At 41.7% G+C, this 21,501-nt stretch overlaps 1 protein-coding gene and 1 long non-coding RNA gene across 3 annotated transcripts; both read right to left on the bottom strand.

Moving 5' to 3' along the window:
* Positions 1 to 234: 234 nt before the first annotated feature.
* LOC140362446 (uncharacterized) lies at positions 235 to 2,205 on the bottom strand. Its single transcript, XR_011927092.1, has 3 exons — positions 2,135 to 2,205; positions 1,244 to 1,393; positions 235 to 933 (listed from the first exon to the last, which is right to left on the bottom strand). It is a non-coding gene; the product is annotated as an uncharacterized lncRNA (long non-coding RNA).
* A 2,091-nt stretch (positions 2,206 to 4,296) lies between these two features.
* Positions 4,297 to 21,329, bottom strand: LOC140363118 (IQ motif and SEC7 domain-containing protein 1-like). Of its 2 annotated transcripts, XM_072449460.1 has the most exons (17): positions 21,065 to 21,329; positions 17,363 to 17,537; positions 17,089 to 17,220; positions 16,614 to 16,787; positions 16,437 to 16,523; positions 15,960 to 16,297; positions 14,730 to 15,866; positions 14,443 to 14,601; positions 14,216 to 14,338; positions 13,850 to 14,016; positions 9,493 to 9,632; positions 9,030 to 9,155; positions 8,770 to 8,869; positions 8,398 to 8,559; positions 7,349 to 7,519; positions 7,173 to 7,222; positions 4,297 to 7,099 (listed from the first exon to the last, which is right to left on the bottom strand). In XM_072449460.1, exons 1-17 carry the CDS (start codon positions 21,124 to 21,126, stop codon positions 6,455 to 6,457), a joined length of 3,948 nt encoding a protein of 1,315 aa, XP_072305561.1. In that variant the 5' UTR covers positions 21,127 to 21,329; the 3' UTR covers positions 4,297 to 6,454. The 2 variants fall into 2 exon arrangements, with proteins under 2 accessions (XP_072305561.1, XP_072305562.1); XM_072449461.1 differs by lacking the exon at positions 17,363 to 17,537 and having other exon boundaries at positions 21,065 to 21,328.
* Positions 21,330 to 21,501: the final 172 nt, after the last annotated feature.

Here is a 21,501-nt window from a genome sequence, read left to right as displayed (position 1 = left end):
TCTTATTAAATACATTAATAAACAAATGTGTTTTGTATTTATTAAAGATTGACATGATACAAAAACGACACAAAAGGAAACTGAATATAATTAAATACTGCTTAACTCAATTATGTAACAGAATCGATGATTATATTTTATATTTCTTCTCATCTGATTAAAAAAATGCATATTGGCCAAATTATATTATGTACATTAATAACTGAAAAGTTAATAACAAAATAAATACCCAAACCAAAAACTACAGAAAATGATGAGGACGTTATTAAACCTCTAAATGTAATTTATTGTCATTAAACCAGACTTTTTATCTTAACACTTCTTTATAATTCTCTTTAATATCAGAGCTTTACAACATGATACATGTATATTTGTAGATGGATATAACAATTCATCATTATACGTTACGTAAACAGACTATTTCAAGCCGAATTATTCCAAAAGTCCGTGTTGACTGTTCTGAGTCTGTCGCGCTGCTGTCGACGTGCGCGCTCCCGACGCCAAAGCCTCACGGCGATGACGTCACAAAAGTGGGAGGAGATATACCAGTATTCAGGAAGTAATGCGGAACTAAAAAACTTTTTTGGAACCATGCGCCAATCAAGCCCCCGGAAGCCAAGATGGCCGCCATTGAAACCTATGGAGCTGCTCATTGGCGCATGGTTCCAAAAAAGTTTTTTAGTTCCGCATTACTTCCTCCATACCTAATAAGGAATGGAGGGGGGAAATAAAGATAAAATAAAAACAGCGTAAGACAAAATAATACTAATAATAATGGTAAAATAAACACTCTTTTTACATCAGTTATATGCACATGAATGTGACATTATTGTGTTAAATACTGAATATCTCAGTATTTAACAAGACTTTGTTTCCATGGCTACGCAGTCTTCTGTACTTCAGTAAACTCCTCCGTTCAGCTCCATCGTTTGACTGAGAGACAAACAGAACATGTCACAGCTTTAGATTATACAAGTCACATAACATACACTTCACATGTTTTAGATTATACAAGTCATAGAACATACACTTCATATGTTTTAGATTATACAAGTCATATAACATACACTTCACATGTTTGTCCTGAAGCTGCTTCACAGACACATGTGACACATCAGTGGCTCTTTTGAAGAACAATTATCATTTAGTTTTTTGGTCATAACAAAACAGACATTTTATAAATTCAAAGTACTGATTCTACACCGTTTACTTTTAGTCGAGGCACAAGTTATTATTAAAATACCTTTTGCTTTGGAGTCGTCAGGAGTTTACTTGAGATGACTCTGTGTCTGCAGTGATCAGGTCTGCAGTGACCTGTAAGGACCTGTAGTGACCTGTAGTGACCTGTAGAGCTCTGGACAGCACACACAGACTAAACTCACTGGTCAGCACTCTGAAGATGAGAAAGATACTCATTAGAACATTGATATATTCTGCACATTTAACAGAGAAAAGCTGGAATATGTTATTGACAGATTTACATTTCGCTCTGTAACACAAAAGTTCCTCTTTTCACATTAATTTTTAAAGCTAGAACCAAAAGTCATTTATTTATGCATAAGTTTAAACCTTAGAAGTTAGAACATAACTGACATGTTTGCTAAATCTCTACATATTCCATGGAAGTAAATCCATGACATTCCTATAGAAAACAAGCATGTGCTTTGTTTAAACACAGCACACATCATTATGAAATATGTAATAAAACCTCAAATGTGGTCTCAGCCCCTGTAAGTACAGCACTGTCACTTTTAAACACCTTTACATTTATATATGTAAGATATGACCCATTTCAGCAGGTTATATTTGAATTATTGGTTGTTTTTTATAGCACATAATACAAACATCACTTTATTTCCCTTCTTTCTCTAGTTTTCCTTGATCTGTGCTTAACCTTTTGTCTCTTAGAACATTTAGTAAGAGAAATAATTAGTTATTTATTTGCAGAAGCACGAGCCATCATGACGTATTGTTGCATCTTTGTGTAGCTAAACTTTAGCTCGTGTTAGCTCGTGTTAACTCGTGTTAACTCGTGTTAACTCGTGTTAACTCGTGTTAACTGTGTAATCGTTGTTTTACACTTCATATGGAACGATGTGTGAAATGTGAGGAATGACATACAAACACAACTTACGTGTATCGTGGTCTCGTCTCTTGTTTAGTTTCCGTCACGTGTTCTTCTGAGGCTCGTTCATGAGGGTCACGTGCGCGCTCGGTGCGCGTACACCGTTCACCGGAAGGTTAAAAATGTATTTTTTAAGTATTTTAGAAACAGTTGAAGAGTGAAATTCCTTCTATTTTATTTTTAGACTAAAAACAATTTAGCATGTTTGGTAATTTTAGAGGCCGAACTCCTGAAATGGTCCGACCAAAAGGCTGCATTCTGCGAAGTGGCCACTACTCAATTTGGAGCCAGAGGCAGAGGGGGCGTACCCTATCCAGATAATATAATACATCCATGGCGCCAATGAGCAGCTCCATAGGTTTCAATGGCGGCCATCTTGGCTTCCGGGGGCTTGCCCCTGTCCCGGGCCCCTGTCCCGGGCCCCTGTGCAGCCTCAGTCAGAGATGAGCGGGTTTGAGTTTGCGTCCCTCTTTCTCACATCACCATGTGTGAGATCAATCGTGACTCGTGATGTCTGTTTTACTTCTTAAAGTGCAATAAGAGGAACGTAAAGGTTTATGCGTGTAAGGTCCATCAGCCAATCACATCGCAGCATTGTTTCATGCAGGAGTCCAGTGTGTGACGTTCAGATCAGAACAAACATTTATATTGTAATTAACTTTTAATAGAGCAATAAAACATTTCAATTTATTTAAAAAGCATCATTAGACTATTTGCTATAAATTATAATAAACTGATAGTGAAAAATAACCAGACATATTATGATTATGTCTGTTAAAGAATAATACTATATATTTTTATATAAATGTGGCAAAGTTGCAGAAACACAGTCTCTTCACTATAGCTAGGTTTGGACCTTCACTTCTAGTTCTGTTCATTCTCTGGGAATAACATGTTTGCACTGTTTTATCAGTGTCAATTGTTAATCAAGCAATGCTTATGCCATTTGTTTAATTTAATATAACTTGTTTTGTCACTTTAGCAAGAAGGAACAGTTGGGAGCTGTAAAAGATAAATTAGTAAGGATAACTATTAATTTTACATCTTCAGTTAAAATTAATCAATTTGATCATAATTATTTTTCTTTTTTTAAGTACACTAATGTATTAATAACTGGCTTTAATCATTTTCTCCTGGAACAGTTTCATCACATCATCATTTTATAGCATTACAACCTCAACATTTTACTCTTATTTTAGCCGGCTGGACCACATTAAAATGCAACAGAATACACGAAAAAGGTCTGAAAATCTCTGGGGGAGGGCCCCCAGACCCCCCCTGTTCATTAATTTAAACTGCTAATGTGCTAATGTGGCTGTCGACCCTTAACGCCCACAAATACGCCCAAAAACATATCTGGGATGTGTGTTATTTGTACAGGGAGTAGAGGTGATGTCAGCGGAATACCAAGTTGCATTGTGGGATTTAAGTTAGCAATATTTGAGCTGTTGTGCTGAGAATAAACTAACTGGCAAACATATGCCCTGGAGTTTTGGTGCGCTTTGTTTGCGTTGAAGAAATTTCCCATATGTGAATTGTTTACTGACAATGGCAATAAAACTGATTCTGATGACGTGGTGAGGGGCCCCCAATTTTTTTTTCGCTTAGGGCCCCCTGAAGGCTTGGGCCGGCCCTGCTAATCGGCAGTCCACGCCACGAGGAAATAAGACTTAGATTTGTGCCAAAAAAATCGTCCATTCAACCTTTAAGTAAGTCTGTAGTTAAATACTACTTGAGTTAATAGTATTTTAAAGATTTGTATTAGACAAATAGGAACATGACAAACTAGAGAAATGTCAAGGGCTCCGAGACCTTGAGGGACTCCTTGGTTGAGAGAGCAGTAATACATTTACACAGCTTGTTGTTATAACATAAAAATAAACTCCACGAGGGAGAGGGTGGAGTTGTTGAGGGTGCAAAGAATGTTTCTGTAATGAGGTGGATACAATCTCAGACAACAAACATTCAAAGGGGTTATTTGCTGTGGTTGGTTATTGGTTATTTGGGTTAGTGCAAGCGATGAATCAATGTTACAAATAAGATAAGATGAAGGTTTATGCACAGGTGATGACACATAGGCTTTTAGGCACAATAAAATATCTGTTTTTACTCATCTTGATCAAGAAAAAAGACCTCTGATTAAGTATTACATAGCTGGGAGGGAAACAATAATCATTGAACGTTTGGATTTATTTATGTTGTTCTTATTTACAGCGCAGAAAAACATGCACCCTACACTGCCTACAGGGGCAGAGCATGGTCACTACACAGAAGCAGATGCACTTTTTCTACAGATTGTTTAGCGTTATTTAAACCAGGAATAATCCAGCACTAGACCAGGTCTAATCAATCGTAATACGTCTTATTAATTCATTATATTATTTACATGCATGTTTGGGTGCATTAGACAGTCTGGATCTGTACTGAACGGTTTCTTAGAGTCAGTGCTGTGAACGACCATTGTGTAGACCTGGTTTAAAACTGACTTACCCCTGGTCATTGTCAGTTGTACATTGGAGACAAAAACCAAGAGCAAATATACAGCGCTGTGTCATAGTTATGTCAGTCCCAACCGGTTCTGGACTCACTCAGACTGTTTCTGACTGATGTAGATAGGTCCAGGGTGAGTCTAAAGGCCGCTTCATTAGAAACAGTGACATCTTCAATGAACACATTCATCAGCGGAGCAACTTCAGGTCATGAAAAAATATCTCAAGCTGTTATTGCTCTGTTCAGTCTCCTCTCACTCCATTGTTGTTACATTTCAGAGAAATATCTCAACTAAATCAGTTAGAAGTCTACAAATCTGTGACAAATTCATCAACGTTCCCCCCAAATTGGATTTTATTCCAAATATATATTTATCCTTGGTCTATTCATAGTTTTTAAATCTGATATATTTTATATGTGATTACCCAGTACCCCTTATGGTTTGGTATAGTTATCCAGTTACATTCATATACAGTGCTCCAAGAATCCCGGATAGCAGAAAGTGCATTTAAAGACTTTGTCAGTTTATATAATCTGAAAATAAACAGTTTTCTAATCTCATCATTTTAGTTCTGAACCAGATCATCAGTGGCAGCAGGAAGTGTCTGTTTAAAATATGCATTCAGAAAATACTCTTTCAAAGGTTTGAGAGCATAAGAAAAAAATGCAGTCTCACATTCACTGTGCACACAATACATAAACAACATATATCTGTCTTTGCATCAGAAGAGTGTACGTTTCAGACGTGGCTTTGATCCATCCACAGCCAATTAGAGTTACTGCAGGAACAGTTTCCCAGAGTGCATCTGTCTGAGCCAAAGGAAATCCCAGCCTCTGAGTAAACCTGTGGGTCTGTGGGTAAAGGAGGTTCATGAGGCTTCTGGCAAGGGGTTAAGGGTCGACTCTGGAAGGAAGTTGATATAGAAGTAATGTTGGATATCCTTAATGTAAAAAATATCGGTTGTGTCTTACGTGTTCATGACTGGTTCTGATGTGAACACATAGGTAAGAGTTATAGTACACCCATCACCAACAGAATAACAACGTTTGACACCATTGGGGTACATTCTGTGGAATTTCGGGCAGTGTCAGGTGATAAAAGTACCTAAGATCTCTAGATACCTACTAATAGATTATCGTGCTGCTGGTCCTGCTCACCTTTGTCCAATAAAAATCAATCAATATTGTAAAGAAGCTTGGCTGGAGACTTTTGATACTTGCAGGTTTGTTTTTGACAATCACCACATAACTTTAAGGTGTGTTGAAAGTACACTTGTTATCACGTATCAAATACATGAAATCAGAACAATCTGCGCAAACAAATGTCTATGCCTTTTTTTCTCAGCACACAGAATCACACGGAAACCGATGTATGAAACAAATGCTGGGTAATTTCTCTGTATGGCAAAAGTTTGACTGATGCGTCCCCAGTTGTAACAGTCAGGTGTTTTTAGATAAAGCTGTATCTGAAGAATTCACATCAACACCCACAGAACTAAAGGGACTTTGGCAATCCCCTTACATGAGTAGGGCAATAGGCTGTACAGTCCTCAGTTAACTCCATAAATGCAGTTCTGTTCAGTGTACAGATCCAATATTGAGTAGTATGTTCACACCCTTTCTGTTCTTCAGGATATCTGACCCTGGAACAGGCTGTTCTCAATATATCCTTCATTCACTTCTGTCTCAGCACTAACCCTGACAATCCCTCTATGTGTTAGATGCACAGGTTAAGATGTCTCTGCTAGTTTACTGTTTCTTATCTTTTTAAAATCTCTATATGTCAAACCCTGATGTCACTCAGTGTTAGTCAGAGAAACTGTATAAATATATTTATATTTAGACGACGGTGCTTATGCGGCTCTGTTTGTTTTTTATTGTCGCTGTTGCCATGGCTGCCGTCGGCATAGATGCTGTTGCTGTGGCGCCTGTTGGGAGCGGCGAGCGAGGGGGTGGAGCTAGAGTGCCTGGCATGGGAGGGGCATAGTGCTGAGGGAGCAACCGGGCGGACGGGGCGCTGAACAGGAAGTGGCCAGGACTCAGAGGATGAGAGTGTGTGGAACTTAGAGGTAGTTTATACCCAGGGCTGCGAGATGATTGGCTGCTGCTGTTGGGGACACGTGATTGGCTAGGGAGCGGAGATCTTGGAGAAAGGGGAGTGGATACTGTCCGTTTGGCGGTAGCTTGCGACTGGACAAGATGATAGGGAGGGGGTGGGGCCACAGGGGGAGATGGAGCAGGATAGTGTGGTGGAGAAGAAATGGGTGGAGTTAATGGGGGTGGAGTCACAGGCGGTGACATCACCAAAGGCACCGGAATCTTTGTGCGCCGTCCTGCAAATGACGAATGTGGCGCGGGGACTGGTTGTTTCGGCACCCCCACAAAACGGTAACCCTGGAAACCAGGTGACGGGGAAACAGGTGAGAAGGGTGCAGTCTGAGGAGGATGCTGTTCTCGGCAGTGGGGTCCTGACAAAATGGAACCCTAAAGGAATCACATATAGCAGTAAAGCAACAGAGACGAAATGGGTACCCAAGTTTTGTACATGTACTCTTACCTCAATGGTGCTGTCCAGGGAACCCACACTGTTTCTGCGCCCACGCTTCCCTGTGACCAGAGTGCAGCGTGTTAATACAATGTTTGTATGAAACTGCTAATGCAGGACATGTACAGTACAAAATATTGGCGGGAAAAAATGCTTGTATTTCTGAAGGTTGTGACTTAGAATCCCACCTGTCTCGGTCAAGTCTCTCAGAGAGGAGTTTAGTGCGTTGCGTTTAAGGCCGTCATTGGCGTAGGAATCATCTAAACTGGGACGAACCCCATTCACCATCTCTCCTCTTAATGGTCCGGTGCCATTTACATGCTCGCTTCTGATAGGCCCTTTCTGTTTTTCCAGTTCCGCTATAGTAAACACAGCATAGATCATTTAAATGAATGTTCCACAGTGGCAGCTGACTTATTATTACTGACTATATTTTATTTCAAACCCCTGTGCGTTACCATGGAGCTCATTTCTCTAATAATAAAGATATAATACTTAAAATAGCTACAATGAGGTGTGAATATGCTTCAATTTATATTATTGAATCTATTTGTGGCCATTATAATTATTTATTTTGAAATAATCTGCTAGATTAAATGAGAAGCCGGTTCATTGTTACATTGTTATAGAAAAAAAAAAAAAGTTTAGAGTTTAAACATAAAAAAATACTATATCAATGTTTTCTTTCTATTTGCCGATAAACGTGATTAATTGTGAAATTGCGATATTTCCCCTCGCAATAATAGTGACAATTAACATTGTGACATTCCTAATAGGCCTTTTCGCCCAGATTACAATAAGTAGTACTTTTTGCTTCAAGTTTCTACCATCGCAATCAACAATATTTTGGTGTGAGGCAGACTTAACATTAAGTTTCCAAGCCTAAATGAAGGTGTGGTCGTCAGTAAAACCTCTGCTAAAACCACCATTCAATGGTCCTCCATTTAGTATATTCAGAATTTAAAAAAAAGGTTTGACACCTTAGGTCAGATAATAAAAATAAGAGTGAGTAATATTGTAAATCCTTTAATTATTATTATATATCACAATTATTGCAACATAAAAGCCACAATTATTTATATTTATTAACTTACTGTAGAATAACTTTATTACACTGTCTTTTTTATCTTCTGTGTAATAAATCAATCAATCAGATGAGGTGAGAATGCTAACCACTAATTTACTTTTGAAATAGCTAAGCTTGAATTATGACTTAGAATAAAGGTATGAGTCTTACATTCGAGGCGGTACTTCTCCATCTCCTGTACCTCCGCGATACTCTCTCTCAGGTCTGAACTGAAACGGGCTTGGTCTTGATTGCTGGGGGCGTTGAAAACCATAAGGACTTTCTTCTCGGATCCTGGTGTCTGAGACATAAGCCGGATTCCATGAGGGTAGACTGAAATATATATATTTTTTAAATGGTTATTAACAAGGATCGTGGGATTTGCTGAATAATGTAAGAAGAGATATACAGATATATTTGCTGTTGTTGTTTATCACATCATATCATCAGTAACATCTTTAATATTTCCTAATGTTCTTAGTCTAGTACTGAAATGTTCACTTGCAGGTTAAGAGTTTGCAGGTTGAAAGTGAAGTGACTCACAGTTATTGAGGAAGGTCTGCACTTGGAGGTCAGTTAATGGAAATGACTGTCTGAAATTGTAGGTCACAGAGTTCTTCTTCTTCTGAAATATCTTTGTCACCTGAAAATAACACTTGATCAGAGCAAAACAATGACTAATGACCAACAAACAGCCTAGAATTTAAGGGAGTTAGTTTTGGTAATAGACTGTTAAATGCATTGTGAGTGAGTTATGTAACTGAGAAACTGTGTTTTTGTGTGTATAGGACAGGAAAGCTCACCATCAGCAGGTCATTGAAGAGGAACACCTCTCGTTGGTGAACACCAGACTTCTGTGCTCGGTTTGAGTCTGGGACTTCATAAAGCTGGCAGCAGCACACCAGCCTCCTGTGAGGGAGCGACAACACCTGACAGCATATAAAAGAAGGTAAAAAAAAATAGATTTTTTTTCAGCAGCTAGTAAAATATATATTTACTTGTATGGTAAATGTGCATTCCAGCAAAGATATTTCTAAAAAAAATATTCTAGATTACATTTTTTATAATATTTAAGATGTTTTTGTCAAATGTTTTTCACTAAAATCTCTTGGAAGTAAAAAACAAAATAGATAGAGCAACCAAAATGCTCAAGGAATGAATGTAAAATTACTTTTATAAATACAGATTGATTCACTGTTTTGAATTTTCTATATTAAACTGTACAAATGAAATATTCTAGCCAAATATAACACCAAAGCTACTGACCGGTTTCTTGCCAACCACCATCCGCTCTAGTGCTTGGACTTGGGTTACATGGTCGTCATTGGTTCTCAGCTCCCATTTTTGAATTCGACCAAATATTGCCACCAACAAATCCCTTGGGATGTCACTTCCATTATCTACTCCTGAAACACAAATGTAAAAAAAAAAAAACATTGTATCATGCATTCTTGTTTGATAAACAATACAGGAAAACTGGATTGAGAGAAGAACATAAATACAATCTGCTATATTCACACAACAACTCACAACTGCACTATTTCACTGCAGACAAAATCGAGCGTCCCATTCTTGTTTGACCTCCGCTGCAGCAGTGGAGCTACTTTTCTCAGTAAGGGCCTTTGAGAGAAAGCTCTCATTTACAAGAGAATCTGTTTGCAACATTTTGTTAAAAAAAATGCAATGATAATAAGGATACTATAATTCTGTAAATACAGCTATATGTGTATTATATTTAAGGATTAAAAGCCTGTATGTTTTCAGTAAACTTTGCAATCAACGTTGTTAAAAAAAAATGTCCTTTTAGCAAATCTGAGGTAGGGGTCGTTCCAGCGCGGGCGAAATCTTAAGTTACCTAATGTAACTGTAGTTCTATCAGTGTGTGCATTGCCCTCTACAGGTTTGCTATTCCACTCCTAGGCTCTGCCTAACCCTGAGAAACAAATATCCACCTGCTCCAAATAATGTGAGGGGTCCTCCTGGTCTATATCGATGTGTACAAAAGACAAAAAGTACAAACAGCCACCTCTTCCAAGAGTGCATGTACTTCGCAAATCAACAAAAAGGATGTGCAAAGACCCGCTCTCCTAAGAATACCAACACACCCATAAAAACAAAGTGATAAAGTATCCCGGACCACCCCTTCACGAACGATCGCACAGAGCACTGCACAATTACCATACCTCAATTCTAATGGAGAACAGCACAAGACTGCGAAGGAAAGTAGAGTATGTGCTCAAACCGCAGTGAATAACCGACTGACCCTAAGGCATCGACCAACCGATCCGGCTATACAAACATAGAGGAGCAGAAGGTAAGCCAGACACCTCGAACGCCCCACGCACTGCATGGTATATCTTTGAGCCAGATGCTGAGAAGAAAGTGGAGTGTCCAAACAGCTGAAACTGAAAGTGCAGTACAAGTGGCAGTGTAGGGCCCAGATGAGAAATAGGCCTGATATAGATGACCCTTTATTAGAAGGCCGAAGTCACAACCTCATAGGCAAGAATGTGCAGAAGGACAGCAGCAATCTCCAACTCCAACCTTTTCGTAGCCCATGGTTCTGAGAAGAATGCTGGTCCTCCTTCCTGTCAGGTGGAGCCGGTGCATTGAGTTGAAGGCATAGGTGTAGATGTTTCATTACCTTTGTTGGCCTTGACCTGGACTGTCACAATGGGCAGCTTACAGTTCTGTTCTCCAGCCCTTGGAACGGCCCGTTCACACCAGTGGGTCAAAGCATCCAGTTTTTATTCAGTCTATGTGGACGTGCGTCTTGGTGCGCTTTGAGCGTTTTTGTGGCGCGAATCCTGCGCTTTCAACGTCGAGTGCAGCGCGTCTGGGCGTTTGAGTGTCATACTAAGGCAGCCAACACAGAAAAGTTGGACAAAGCTGAACTTTTTTGCGGCTGACGCGGCGCAGCAACCAATCAGAGATCATTTCACTATCCGGAAGAAGGGCCAAAACAAACCAGTAATCATACTAACAATAATCCAGACGCAGCTCTTGGAGCAAATTATGATATTCACTTAACTCTGGTCACCTCTGAAGTATCTGCGGGAACCAGACAAGCCCCCAAGCCAATCACCTCAGTTTTTGTTTTTTTTAAAGTTAATACAACAAAGCCACTCTCTCAACCTGGTCTGTCATCAGACCAAGAGAACATCAACACCGGGGAACACAACAACTAAACGCCTTGGATGCACGTCTGCTAGTGATTATATTGGGCCGTTAAATGTACATGTGTCTAAATGTGTTTTTAACCTGGTTAGGGTTAAGAAGATAATCTTCTCCTTCATCCTTCCCAACTGTCTACACACAACCAATGTGTATCGTCCGTCACAACAGGGACACCTTTTATTAATTATTTGGTGAGTTTTGTTGACAAGTTTGCCAAAGTGATGTTTTTTCTCAACAGTCTACAGTTGTGGCACAGCTGGTTCCTTTACTTCCAGAGCTGGGCTGTGATGGTTTATTAACACCTTTATTCATCTTGTATCTTGCCAAACACTGTGTCAGAGAGTATCTTCAGCTGCTTTTCAACAGGTTGTGATGTCGGTAAACTCTGCTCTCTTGTTGTGCTTGTCCTGTAAATTACTTCTCCACTCATACAGCTCACTTTTGCTCAGCATTTCTTGGATTAAACCCCTCTTGTTCTTTTGCATCAGTCTGAGTCAGCTTCATGATGAATCTTTCTCCACCTTTACCTGCTCAAGTTGTCATATGCTGCTGGTTATTATTATACTATTTGGTGCTTTCAATTTTTTTTTTTTTTTTGTTGACAACTGAAGTGCTTGACAACTTATATCCTAGACCCGATTCCAAGCAGACTCCTCAAAGACATTCTCCCCCTAATAACAGATTCTATTCTCAATATTATAAAAAGCGGTTATTTTCCACAGTCCTTCAAACATTAAACCACTATTGAAAAAGGCTAATCTTGATCCTGACCTGTTGGTAATTACAGACCTATTTCAAATCTTCCCTTTGTCTCTAAAGCAAAGTTTGTCTCTAAAATCCTTGGAAGAGTTGTAGTTAAACAGCTTTGTCGCCACTTACAGGACAATCATTTATTGGAAGTTTTCCAGTCGGGTCGGAGCCTACCACAGCACTGAAACTGCACTAGTTAAAGTCAGAAATGATGATTTGTTATTAGCTGCTGATAATGTAATGGTCTCAATCTGGTCTATGACATATGATGTATGCATTTAGTTGTAATTTGATGAGCATGCAGCGGCCGTCACAGCGGGCATATTAACAAATGTGGACACAGGACTATTGCAAAGATGAATAGTGAACTGATCAAAGGAAACCAAAGACCAATAATAGCGGTTAACAAAAATGATGGCTTCCCAGAACCAACCTCTCCCTGCTCTGCATCTCAGGTGAGTTCCTTTTCACATTTCCATACACACATACCCATGTCCATGTGACACCCCTCCCCTCCTCCGGTGGAGCAGCCACACACACCCACAGTGCCCCGATTCCACTGACTATCTTCTAGACCACTCCGGTGTGAGTATGTCAAACACATTAGTAGAAGTCTGGGCAGGTACTGAACGAGCTTGCAAATCAGAGATTGCTCTAAAGTGTCGTGAAGCACGTCAAACACATAGCTACAGTGCCACACACTCCGGTGTGAGCACGTTAATTACATGGCAGAAGTTTGGGGGCATGGTACTGCACCCATCCACCAACTTTGCTGAGAGAGAGGTGGCTCCAAAGTGTCGTGTGGTGACAGCACATACACTCCTGGTGTGAGCACTCCAAACACATAGCAGAAGTCAGCTTCTCAAGTCTGAGAGTCACAGAATTGAGCTCCAATCCTGGTCGTAACGATAGAGCTGCCATGTGTGGGAGCAGCCCATGTGGTGCACCACCATAGTGCTCACCTCTGAGAGCCCAGCCAGAGTCAGGGACCAGGATCATGTTAAGTTAGCTCACCGACCTGTACTGTATTAAGCTAACAAGCACAGGGTTCAGTCAAGACGGGCACCCGTGATAAAGCCAGCTTAAGAACAACTAGCATCACATCAGAAGATACATGTGCAGCTTTCCCACTCAGAGGGGAAAAACTAGCCTATGAGCATGTGGTTGATAAGAGAGGCTCAAGGCACAGTGGGAAGAGGAAAAAGAAAGAAAAACTTCCTCCTCCCTGCAATCTGAGTCTGGCACCTTTAAGTCTTGATTTTGGCGCGATGGTGAAGAACAAAAAGGCCACCGCGTAACCGCGTTGGTACACGCTCTCCTCCCAGCGGGAGGCGTCTGCAGTAGCGTGGTGTGTCTGGATGTGTCCGGAGAAGCACCGCAGTTTTTCGCCCGACACCGGCAGGTGACAGAATGTTCGGGCGGTAAAGCAGCAGTGAATCCAATCAAAATACTCTTCTCATCTTCGGTGGAAGAACATTTTCAAGGTGCTGAGTTGGAGAGGGTTAGTTTGATCGAATACACTTCCTTATATAAGCTCCAGGAGGACCCCTCACATGATTGGAGCAGGATATTTTTTTCTCAGAGCTAGGCAGAGCCTAGGAGTGGACTAGCCAATCGTGAAGCCTGTAGAGGGCATAGCACATACGACATAGGAGTCCTATGTTAGGATTAAAGTAAAAACTAGGTCTTTACTTACCTCGAAGGTTTTTTACGAAGTCCTCCAGTTTCATCTTTCTCTCCGGTTTCACACTCGGACTGTACAGGTCTGTGTTCAGTAAAATTATAGCAAAGGACAAAATGAAGATTGTGTCTGGGTTCTGGAACTGTCGGATCAGAACTGGGTTGCATATACAGTACCGCTGACTGCAAAGACATACAGAAATACACAAAGATTTATCCATGTAACAAAAATACTTCTAATTCTTCACAACAAAATCAGCAGTAGAAGTATTAGTAGCACTAGTATTACTAGTATAGTAAGAAATATTAGTATTGTAGGGACAGTCTTTATTTATTTATTAACCTTAATTAACCAGTTAAATAATACTTGAGATAGAAGTACCTGAAAGCTTCCACTAGTCTTTCTACTCTCTGAGCTTCTCCCTGAACTTTGATCTGAGCTTGAAACTTTCTTAGAGCCTCATCTACATCCATCCCAGAGAAGTCCAAATCCTCCAGAACACACCTGCAAAACAAGACACATTGAATAAAGTATTGTTTTGTAGTATTGAGTAGCCCTGAGTCACACAGATTTAACCCTGGTATGGATCCAATTTGTGTTTTACTCACTCTAACACATCTTTGTTGAACTGCTGCCTGCTGCCTAAAAATTCTCCAATCATCTGTCGGCTCAGCCCTTTTCGCTCAAGGATGAAGCGAGCGATGCCCAGGGGCGAGTCCGTCACAAACCCACGCTCTATCAGGTATTGCACACCCTTCTCTGGCTTCCTGTGCATACAGGAAACACATCATCAACTAACAGTGTGTCAGAAGCAGAGGTGTCTGGGGTGAGGGAAGATTGCTGACAATCTATCTTTTTTCTTTTGATTGGAAATATGCTTCAAGGCAATACTCACTTGTTAAAGAGGTTGAGTCCAATACGATACTGTCGTCTCTGAACCACATCATTATTAAAAGCAGGAGAGTCCCAGTTATTTCTGCTTTCCCTCTGATAGGTCATTTTGCCCACAGCCCCGCCCCCCATGCCAGTAAGAGCTCCCATTGGCTGGCTGTCGCGGGAGGATGAGCCCGAGCTGTGATTGGCTGTCGTGGCAGTGTCATCGTTGGAGTTCGTGGTCGCTGACTGGACACTATCATTGTCCCCGTCCGAGGACAGTAAAGGGTGAGGTGAGGCAGGGGGCTCGGGGCAGCACTGGGGGGGCAAGTGGGGTAAATGTGGCAATGGAGGCAGCTGAGGGGGCAGCTGAGGAGGAAGCTGGTGAAAATGTGGCTCAACTTGGGGAAAGCTGTGTATCTGGTGTGGGGCAAAGTGAGCATGGTTCAGGGGGTGAGTGTGAGGGTGGACCTGGGGGTAGTTCTGGGGGTGGTTGTGCATTGGGGGGTGGTTATGCATTGGGTGTGGGGGCAGAAGGGGTCTTTGCTGGGGCAGGTTTTGTGGGTAGTGAGGCTTTTGCTGGAGACACGTGTGCTCAGGGAAGGAGGCAGTGAGCGGTGGCAGGTTTTGGGGGCAGCTCTGTGGGCAGGTGTGTGCCAGGAGTTGGGGGTGAGCGTGAGTCTGAGGGTGGAATCCATGGATCTGACTGTAGACCTGATTTTGGTTGTATCCCTGGCTGTGGAGATAATGCTGGATATATGGCTGGTGTTGATGGTGAAGTTGTGTGTAGGGGGTGCTGTGCTGCAGGTGGGGCAGGAGGGGGTGCTGTGGGTGGGTATGGATCTGGGGGTGAGGTGGGGGGTGATTGAGGGGGTGGGTAGGCAGAGTGCGGGCTGAGGGTATGGGCAGCGGCGCTGGGACTCTGGTTTGCCCCTGAGCCTGGTTCTGATTGGGTTTGTGTTTGATGGTTCCCTGCAGAGACTCGGTTTCAGTGGAGTCTCCTTCGTCACGGGTCTCCTCTTCCTCCTCCTCAGGGCTGTCCTCTTCATCTTCTCCCGCCGTCTCGCCTCCGGTTTCACTCCGGACCTCCCCCTCTGCCCCTCGATCCACTGACGAATCCTGCTCGTAGACCAGACGCCCAATAGATCCACGCTCTGAACTGCAACAGACACATTTATGTTCAGTAGGGCCAGTTACGGGCCAATAGTGTAGCAGCACTGACAGATATGGATCAGTAAGGGGAGGTACTGACCGGTCACTCATGTCCACAGAGCTGTCACTGGGGGGTTCTATGGTAAGAACAGGCAGATGCCCCGGTGCAGTGCCTCCCCTAGACCCCCGCCTGGAGTCGCTCCTTAAGTTCTCTCTGTCCCCGGACCAGAACTCTGTGTCAGAGCTGGACCCGGGTCCCAGGGAGCAGTGATAGCTCTGGTATTGCTCTGGGTCTAGACTATCCTCATCTGGACTGTCCTCCTCAGGACTGTCCTCAGGTGTCTCTTCCGCACTGTCCTCAGGAGGGTCCTGAGAGTCCAGACCAGACTGGGACTGGCAGGTCAGGGACTCGTCCATGGAGTCAGCCAAAGACGCCACCTTTAAGAAGACAAACAGTGGGTTATGGTAATAGTGTTTGTCAAGTCAGTGCATTCCAATATGAGTACTTCATCATGTATGTGCTTTTGTACTTTGTTTGAACATAATTCTTCAGAAGAGAGAAGATTGGATACTGTACCGCTTTGGAAAAAGAGTCATCCAGATCTGCGCTGACCTCTGGACCTGTTGAGCCTTGACCCTGAGGTAGTCTCTCTTCAAATGAGTACTATTAAAACACAGACATCCTGTCATTTCTCTCATGTCACGTTTTTTTTTTATAGTTTACTCATGTCTTTTGTTCATAGCCCAGTTATACCTGGGACCTCATGTTGGTCAGTATAATGCGGCGGGTCATGCGGCTCTCAGAAGCAGAACTCCGCAGTCGCTGGAAGTTCTTCCTCATTCGATATTGTCTAAAGGCAGTTTGAATAGTCCTCGCTGCTCTGCGAGTCACAAACTGTCCACCGTACTTCCTTTCCAGCATCTCCACCTGCATAAGGGCAAATCAGTGTTAAGCTTGATTAGAGTTCAGTTGATCACGCGCTAAGGTAATTGATAGAGTAGCTTTTTTGATCATTTGCGGTTTCTCGTCCTCACTTCTGGAATTCTCCCCCAATCTAAAATCTGTCACTAAGCAAACTCTCTTAGTTAGTTGGGCCTACCACTAATACTTTTAGGTTGTTTTTTAATTAGTCTTCTTATCTGGCTGTTTTTATTTTCATGCTGTGAAGCAGCCAATGGAAGGCACTATTTACATACACTTTTATTGATTGATATTTCTCAGTACTGACCGTCTTGTCCTGCAGATCCGTGGACAGCTCATAATCCTCGTCCTGGTTTCTGAGAGCCACACTGGCTGACTGCAGCCTCCTCTGAGCCCAGGTGAGTCCAGGAGTAGGGGGCGACACAGGGGACATGGAGCCCTGGGGGTTATTTTAAAGACAAAAGTTTCAGTTTGATCTGAGACTTGTAGAAAAAGACTTTGGTATAGGTCAACTACAGTACTAATGGTACTGGTAGTAGTTAGGTGTAGGTCAGGTACAGATGTGAAAATTGCAGTGTTACCTGATTGAGATTGTGGGCGGAGCAGTAGGGGTCACATGGGTCACAGGGGCGGGGCAGAGGACTGTTGCTATGGCGAAGGGGAAAGGGACTATTGCCATGGCGATGAAAGGGGGAGGAGTATGAGGATGAGTCAAAGGGCATCATGGTGACTTCGTTGCAGTGGGCTTGGTCTGGACTGAAAAAAAAAACGTTTTAATTATTCTCAAAATGAATGGTAATATAAATGACACTTAAAATAAGGGTGATTTTCATATCGCACCATATGAAAAGACCCAGAGAGTCGCAAGTAGGATTGCAACAGTTCAGGAATATTGAAAGTTTCCGTGAGAATTCTAAGGAGTTAATGGAAAGTTTTCTATAAACTTGAACAGAGAAATCTTCAAGCTGAAACAACAATAACAACAACAACACCTGTTAAAGTAGCACCTACACACACCACACAGTTCAATCTTGTAAGAAAATTGCGACAGATTGTACTGAAGGATATGTTTGTATCCAAATAAATAAAGGTTTTAAAATGTGTATTATTTATTTTATGCCAATGTTGAATATGATATCTGAAATCCCCTCTGTAACTGTATATTTATGTTTTATTATAAATTCAAATTTCTGAAGTTTTGCTCCTTTGTAACCCAGTTACAAGTCGCAAAAACAGTAAATATGGTTTTGTCGCAAACATAAATATTCATGTCGCTGTTGTGATTTTGGGTGTTACAAAAACTAAAACTGAATTGACCTTATGCATGTACACCAGAGTAGATCAGTGTACAATACATTAATGATGTGTGTATTTGTATACATTGTGTATAACTGTGTTCTGTGAGTACTACCAGAGGGTGGAGGGTGTGTTTGGGAGGCTGAGGCCTGGGGCTGTAGTTCATATGTTTCTCTCTAAACTGGTTCAAACTGGGCCCACTGTCGTGTCTCTTCCACAGATAATAAATCAAATGTAATTATTAATAGCAGAACCAGTAAAAAGTAAAATGTAAAAGTAACAGTATGGTAGATTTCTGGTATATTTAACTGTAAATGTTGATAGCGTTACTAAATTTAAATATAAACTACATTATAGCAAATGATGAACATCAAATATTGAATATTGTTCGAATAAAAAATCAGCATTACATGTCAACTCTAGTAAAATGTTTACTATTGTTTATTTTGTTTTATTTTCATTTAAAATGTAAAGCACATTATCACAACATGACTATGCTACAAAATGCTACAAAACCCCACAAATAACATGTATCTCACAACTTTTAATACATTTATTGTTAAGTTGCATTTTGAACTCTGGCATGTCCAACTCTAAACTAAAAACAGTTCTGTTTAGTTGGACATATGACTGAAATCACTTTCTTTGCACTCTTCTCTTTTATGTATTCAACTGTTTTGTGATTTCTGTCATGTCTTTGTGATTTAAATGCATGTTTTTCCAGTTGTGTGAAGCACTTTGAATTGCCTTGTTTATGAATTGTGCTCTACAAATAAACTTGCTTTGCCTTGAATAAATAAAATTCCTCTAAATCTAATCTCCTTAATTTATGGGTTATGGTTTATCTTATATTTAAAATTAAAACTATAACCTCAATATAGGACTATAGAGTTAAGCAGCATTGTACTTAACTAAATAGTAGATAAAATATAAAATAATGATCCACGGGTGTCATAGATTATGACAAAAGCAAACAATGTCTTCTTTACTGTTGCCGACAGCAAGCTGCATGTTTTGCCATATGATACATTTACTTCAGCTTGTGACAAATGATGTTGTTCGTTATAACATTTTCATATATTTTCCATTGTAAATCTGTATAAAATACATCAATCAAAAATGTATGTAAATGTCACGTCACTAACTTGCCAAAATATAAATATACACACGTTTGGCTGCTGTTAAGGTCAAAGTCTGACTACAACATTTCTACAAAAACTCTCTGTGACAGATCTGGACACGTGTAGGTGGGACTATGAGTCCAGGGGGCCACGGTTTGGTTTGGACTAAGGTGGTTAACGTCTTTAAACAGAACATGTTTGAATGAACAAGCTTTTGGTGACGTGATTTCTGTCACTCACTGAACAAAATCCAAACACAGGTTTATTAACGTCCCTCACTATCATCTTATCTTTACAGACTTTATCTGCAAATGGATCCCTTCAGTCCAGGACACATATACAGAGAGTGAAACTCTCCTTGAGGATTGGACATCTTGCCTTGGTTGTTTATCCATTTCCGTCACTATTATTTCTTCAGTTAAATAAAATGTAAACATCTGTATGGTTCTGTACATTAACTGTTAATGATAATGCCAAATTAAATTGATTGGAAGAACTGCAGTGCCGTTTATTGGGGAGGCTGGTCTTCTTCACAAGAATAGAAAAACTAAATACAAAGGGCTGGATTTAAACTGCACTGAAATAAAGTCCCAGGCATCTAGTTTTAGTAACATAGTATAGAAAATATATACGCTCCAATATAGTACAACTCCCCTATTCAATGCATCTAGTTTCCAAGTCTGAATCATCTGAAATGTCCAAATAAGTTATCTGAACTTTTGCACTAGTATCCATCACTTAATCCACAGCCCACCATAAATGAATACACGCACTACAAAACATTCGACTATATTAGAACCAAAGAATTCAGAAACGCCAAACATACATACATACAAACAAACAAACAAACAAACAGACAGACAGACAAACAAACAAACAAACAAACAAACATGTTAAAGCTCTACTGCACAAGACTTAAATAAAGGCGTTTAGTTCAGGTGTCTTCATCACCTAAATGCCTTGAATAACATGCTCCCTCTGCCTTTGCTGTGAGGGGGCACATCTCTCCACAGACCTGGTTTGTAACTTGTGGTGAAGAGTCCTTCACCTGTCTCTATGGAGATGTTCTTACTGTGCCTGGAACGTTCTAATCGATGGAGAATTCCAAAGTTTAGTTAAGCTTAACTTTCCATCTCCATGGAGACATGCAGGTGACTCCCATGACCCCGAGTGTCTGCATTTGAGTTTATCCTGGGCCAATAAAGTGAAAAATAAGTGAGTAAGAAACAACAACTTTATAAACAGAACTAAGCAATAGGCTATTTTAAACATTCTGAAGTTCAACCATTACAACTCTTAAAGTGAACCAGGACCCAGCAGAACCAGCTCACCTCCTGACTGGGACAATCCGGTGTTGACTGGACAACTATCACGTGACTCCAGTACTTGTTCTCATGTCAACCGAATCCTGGACCTGGACCTGGACCCGGACCCGGACCTGGACCTGGGCCCATGTCGCAGTTACAAACCACACGCACGGCAGGAGGCGGCTCTGCGCGGCACACACTTGGCACAAATCACCCAAGTAAAACCAGGACTAAATCCAAAACCAGATCAGGACAAAAAAAACGGGAATAACCCAGCGCTAAATCAGTACAAAACGCACCAGTCACAGAACGTCACATCACGACGTCAAAAAAACACCCCAGAACCAGCACCAGCACCAGAAAACACAACGATACAGAGAGTGTCGCGGTGATGCGGCTGCGAGCGCGGATCCGAGCCGCTCGAACCCAAAATCTGACGGGGCTTTAACGGCGCTGACAGCGGCGGGTCCCGGTCCCGGACACCGGATGGCGTTCGGTCCGGGTCCAGCTCGGTTAGAATCATGTGTACAGCCCGTTTGTGTACTTCCCAAAATCATACCTGAACAGAAGCTTGTTGTTGAGCGCTGGTGTTTTATCCGACGCGCAATTGATGCACCACATGACTCCGCGAGAAAAAGCGCCTCGGAACCGCGGGGGAGCGGGTTCTCAGGGCGGGGGTGCTGCGGTCCGGTTCTGGTCCATGGGCGCGGGGTTCTGAGGCAGATGGCGCGTGCGAAGTGTGCTGCTGGTGCTCTTACGTCACGCCTCCTCCGTCCTGCCTGCTCTCTCCTCCGCGAGTGTCCTTCGCTGTCTCCTCTCCCTCGCTCCTCGCTCCTTCTGACGCAGAGCTGTAGGCTGTGCGGGCTTCCGGTGGCGTGTCACGTGCCCGTCGGAGAGTGGCGGGTGGTTCTGTTGTTTTGGCCCAGTTCTGATGCGGTTCTGCCTCTCAAGAGTTGTTTTGTGGTCCTGCGGTGGGCCCGGGGTTTAGATGGAGAT

Source organism: Eucyclogobius newberryi, unplaced genomic scaffold (genome assembly GCF_026437365.1).
Source record: "Eucyclogobius newberryi isolate DKJ021-1_F unplaced genomic scaffold, fEucNew1.0.hap1 SCAF_17, whole genome shotgun sequence".
Lineage (NCBI taxonomy): Eukaryota > Metazoa > Chordata > Actinopteri > Gobiiformes > Gobiidae > Eucyclogobius > Eucyclogobius newberryi.
This window is presented reverse-complemented; position numbering and strand designations above follow the sequence as displayed.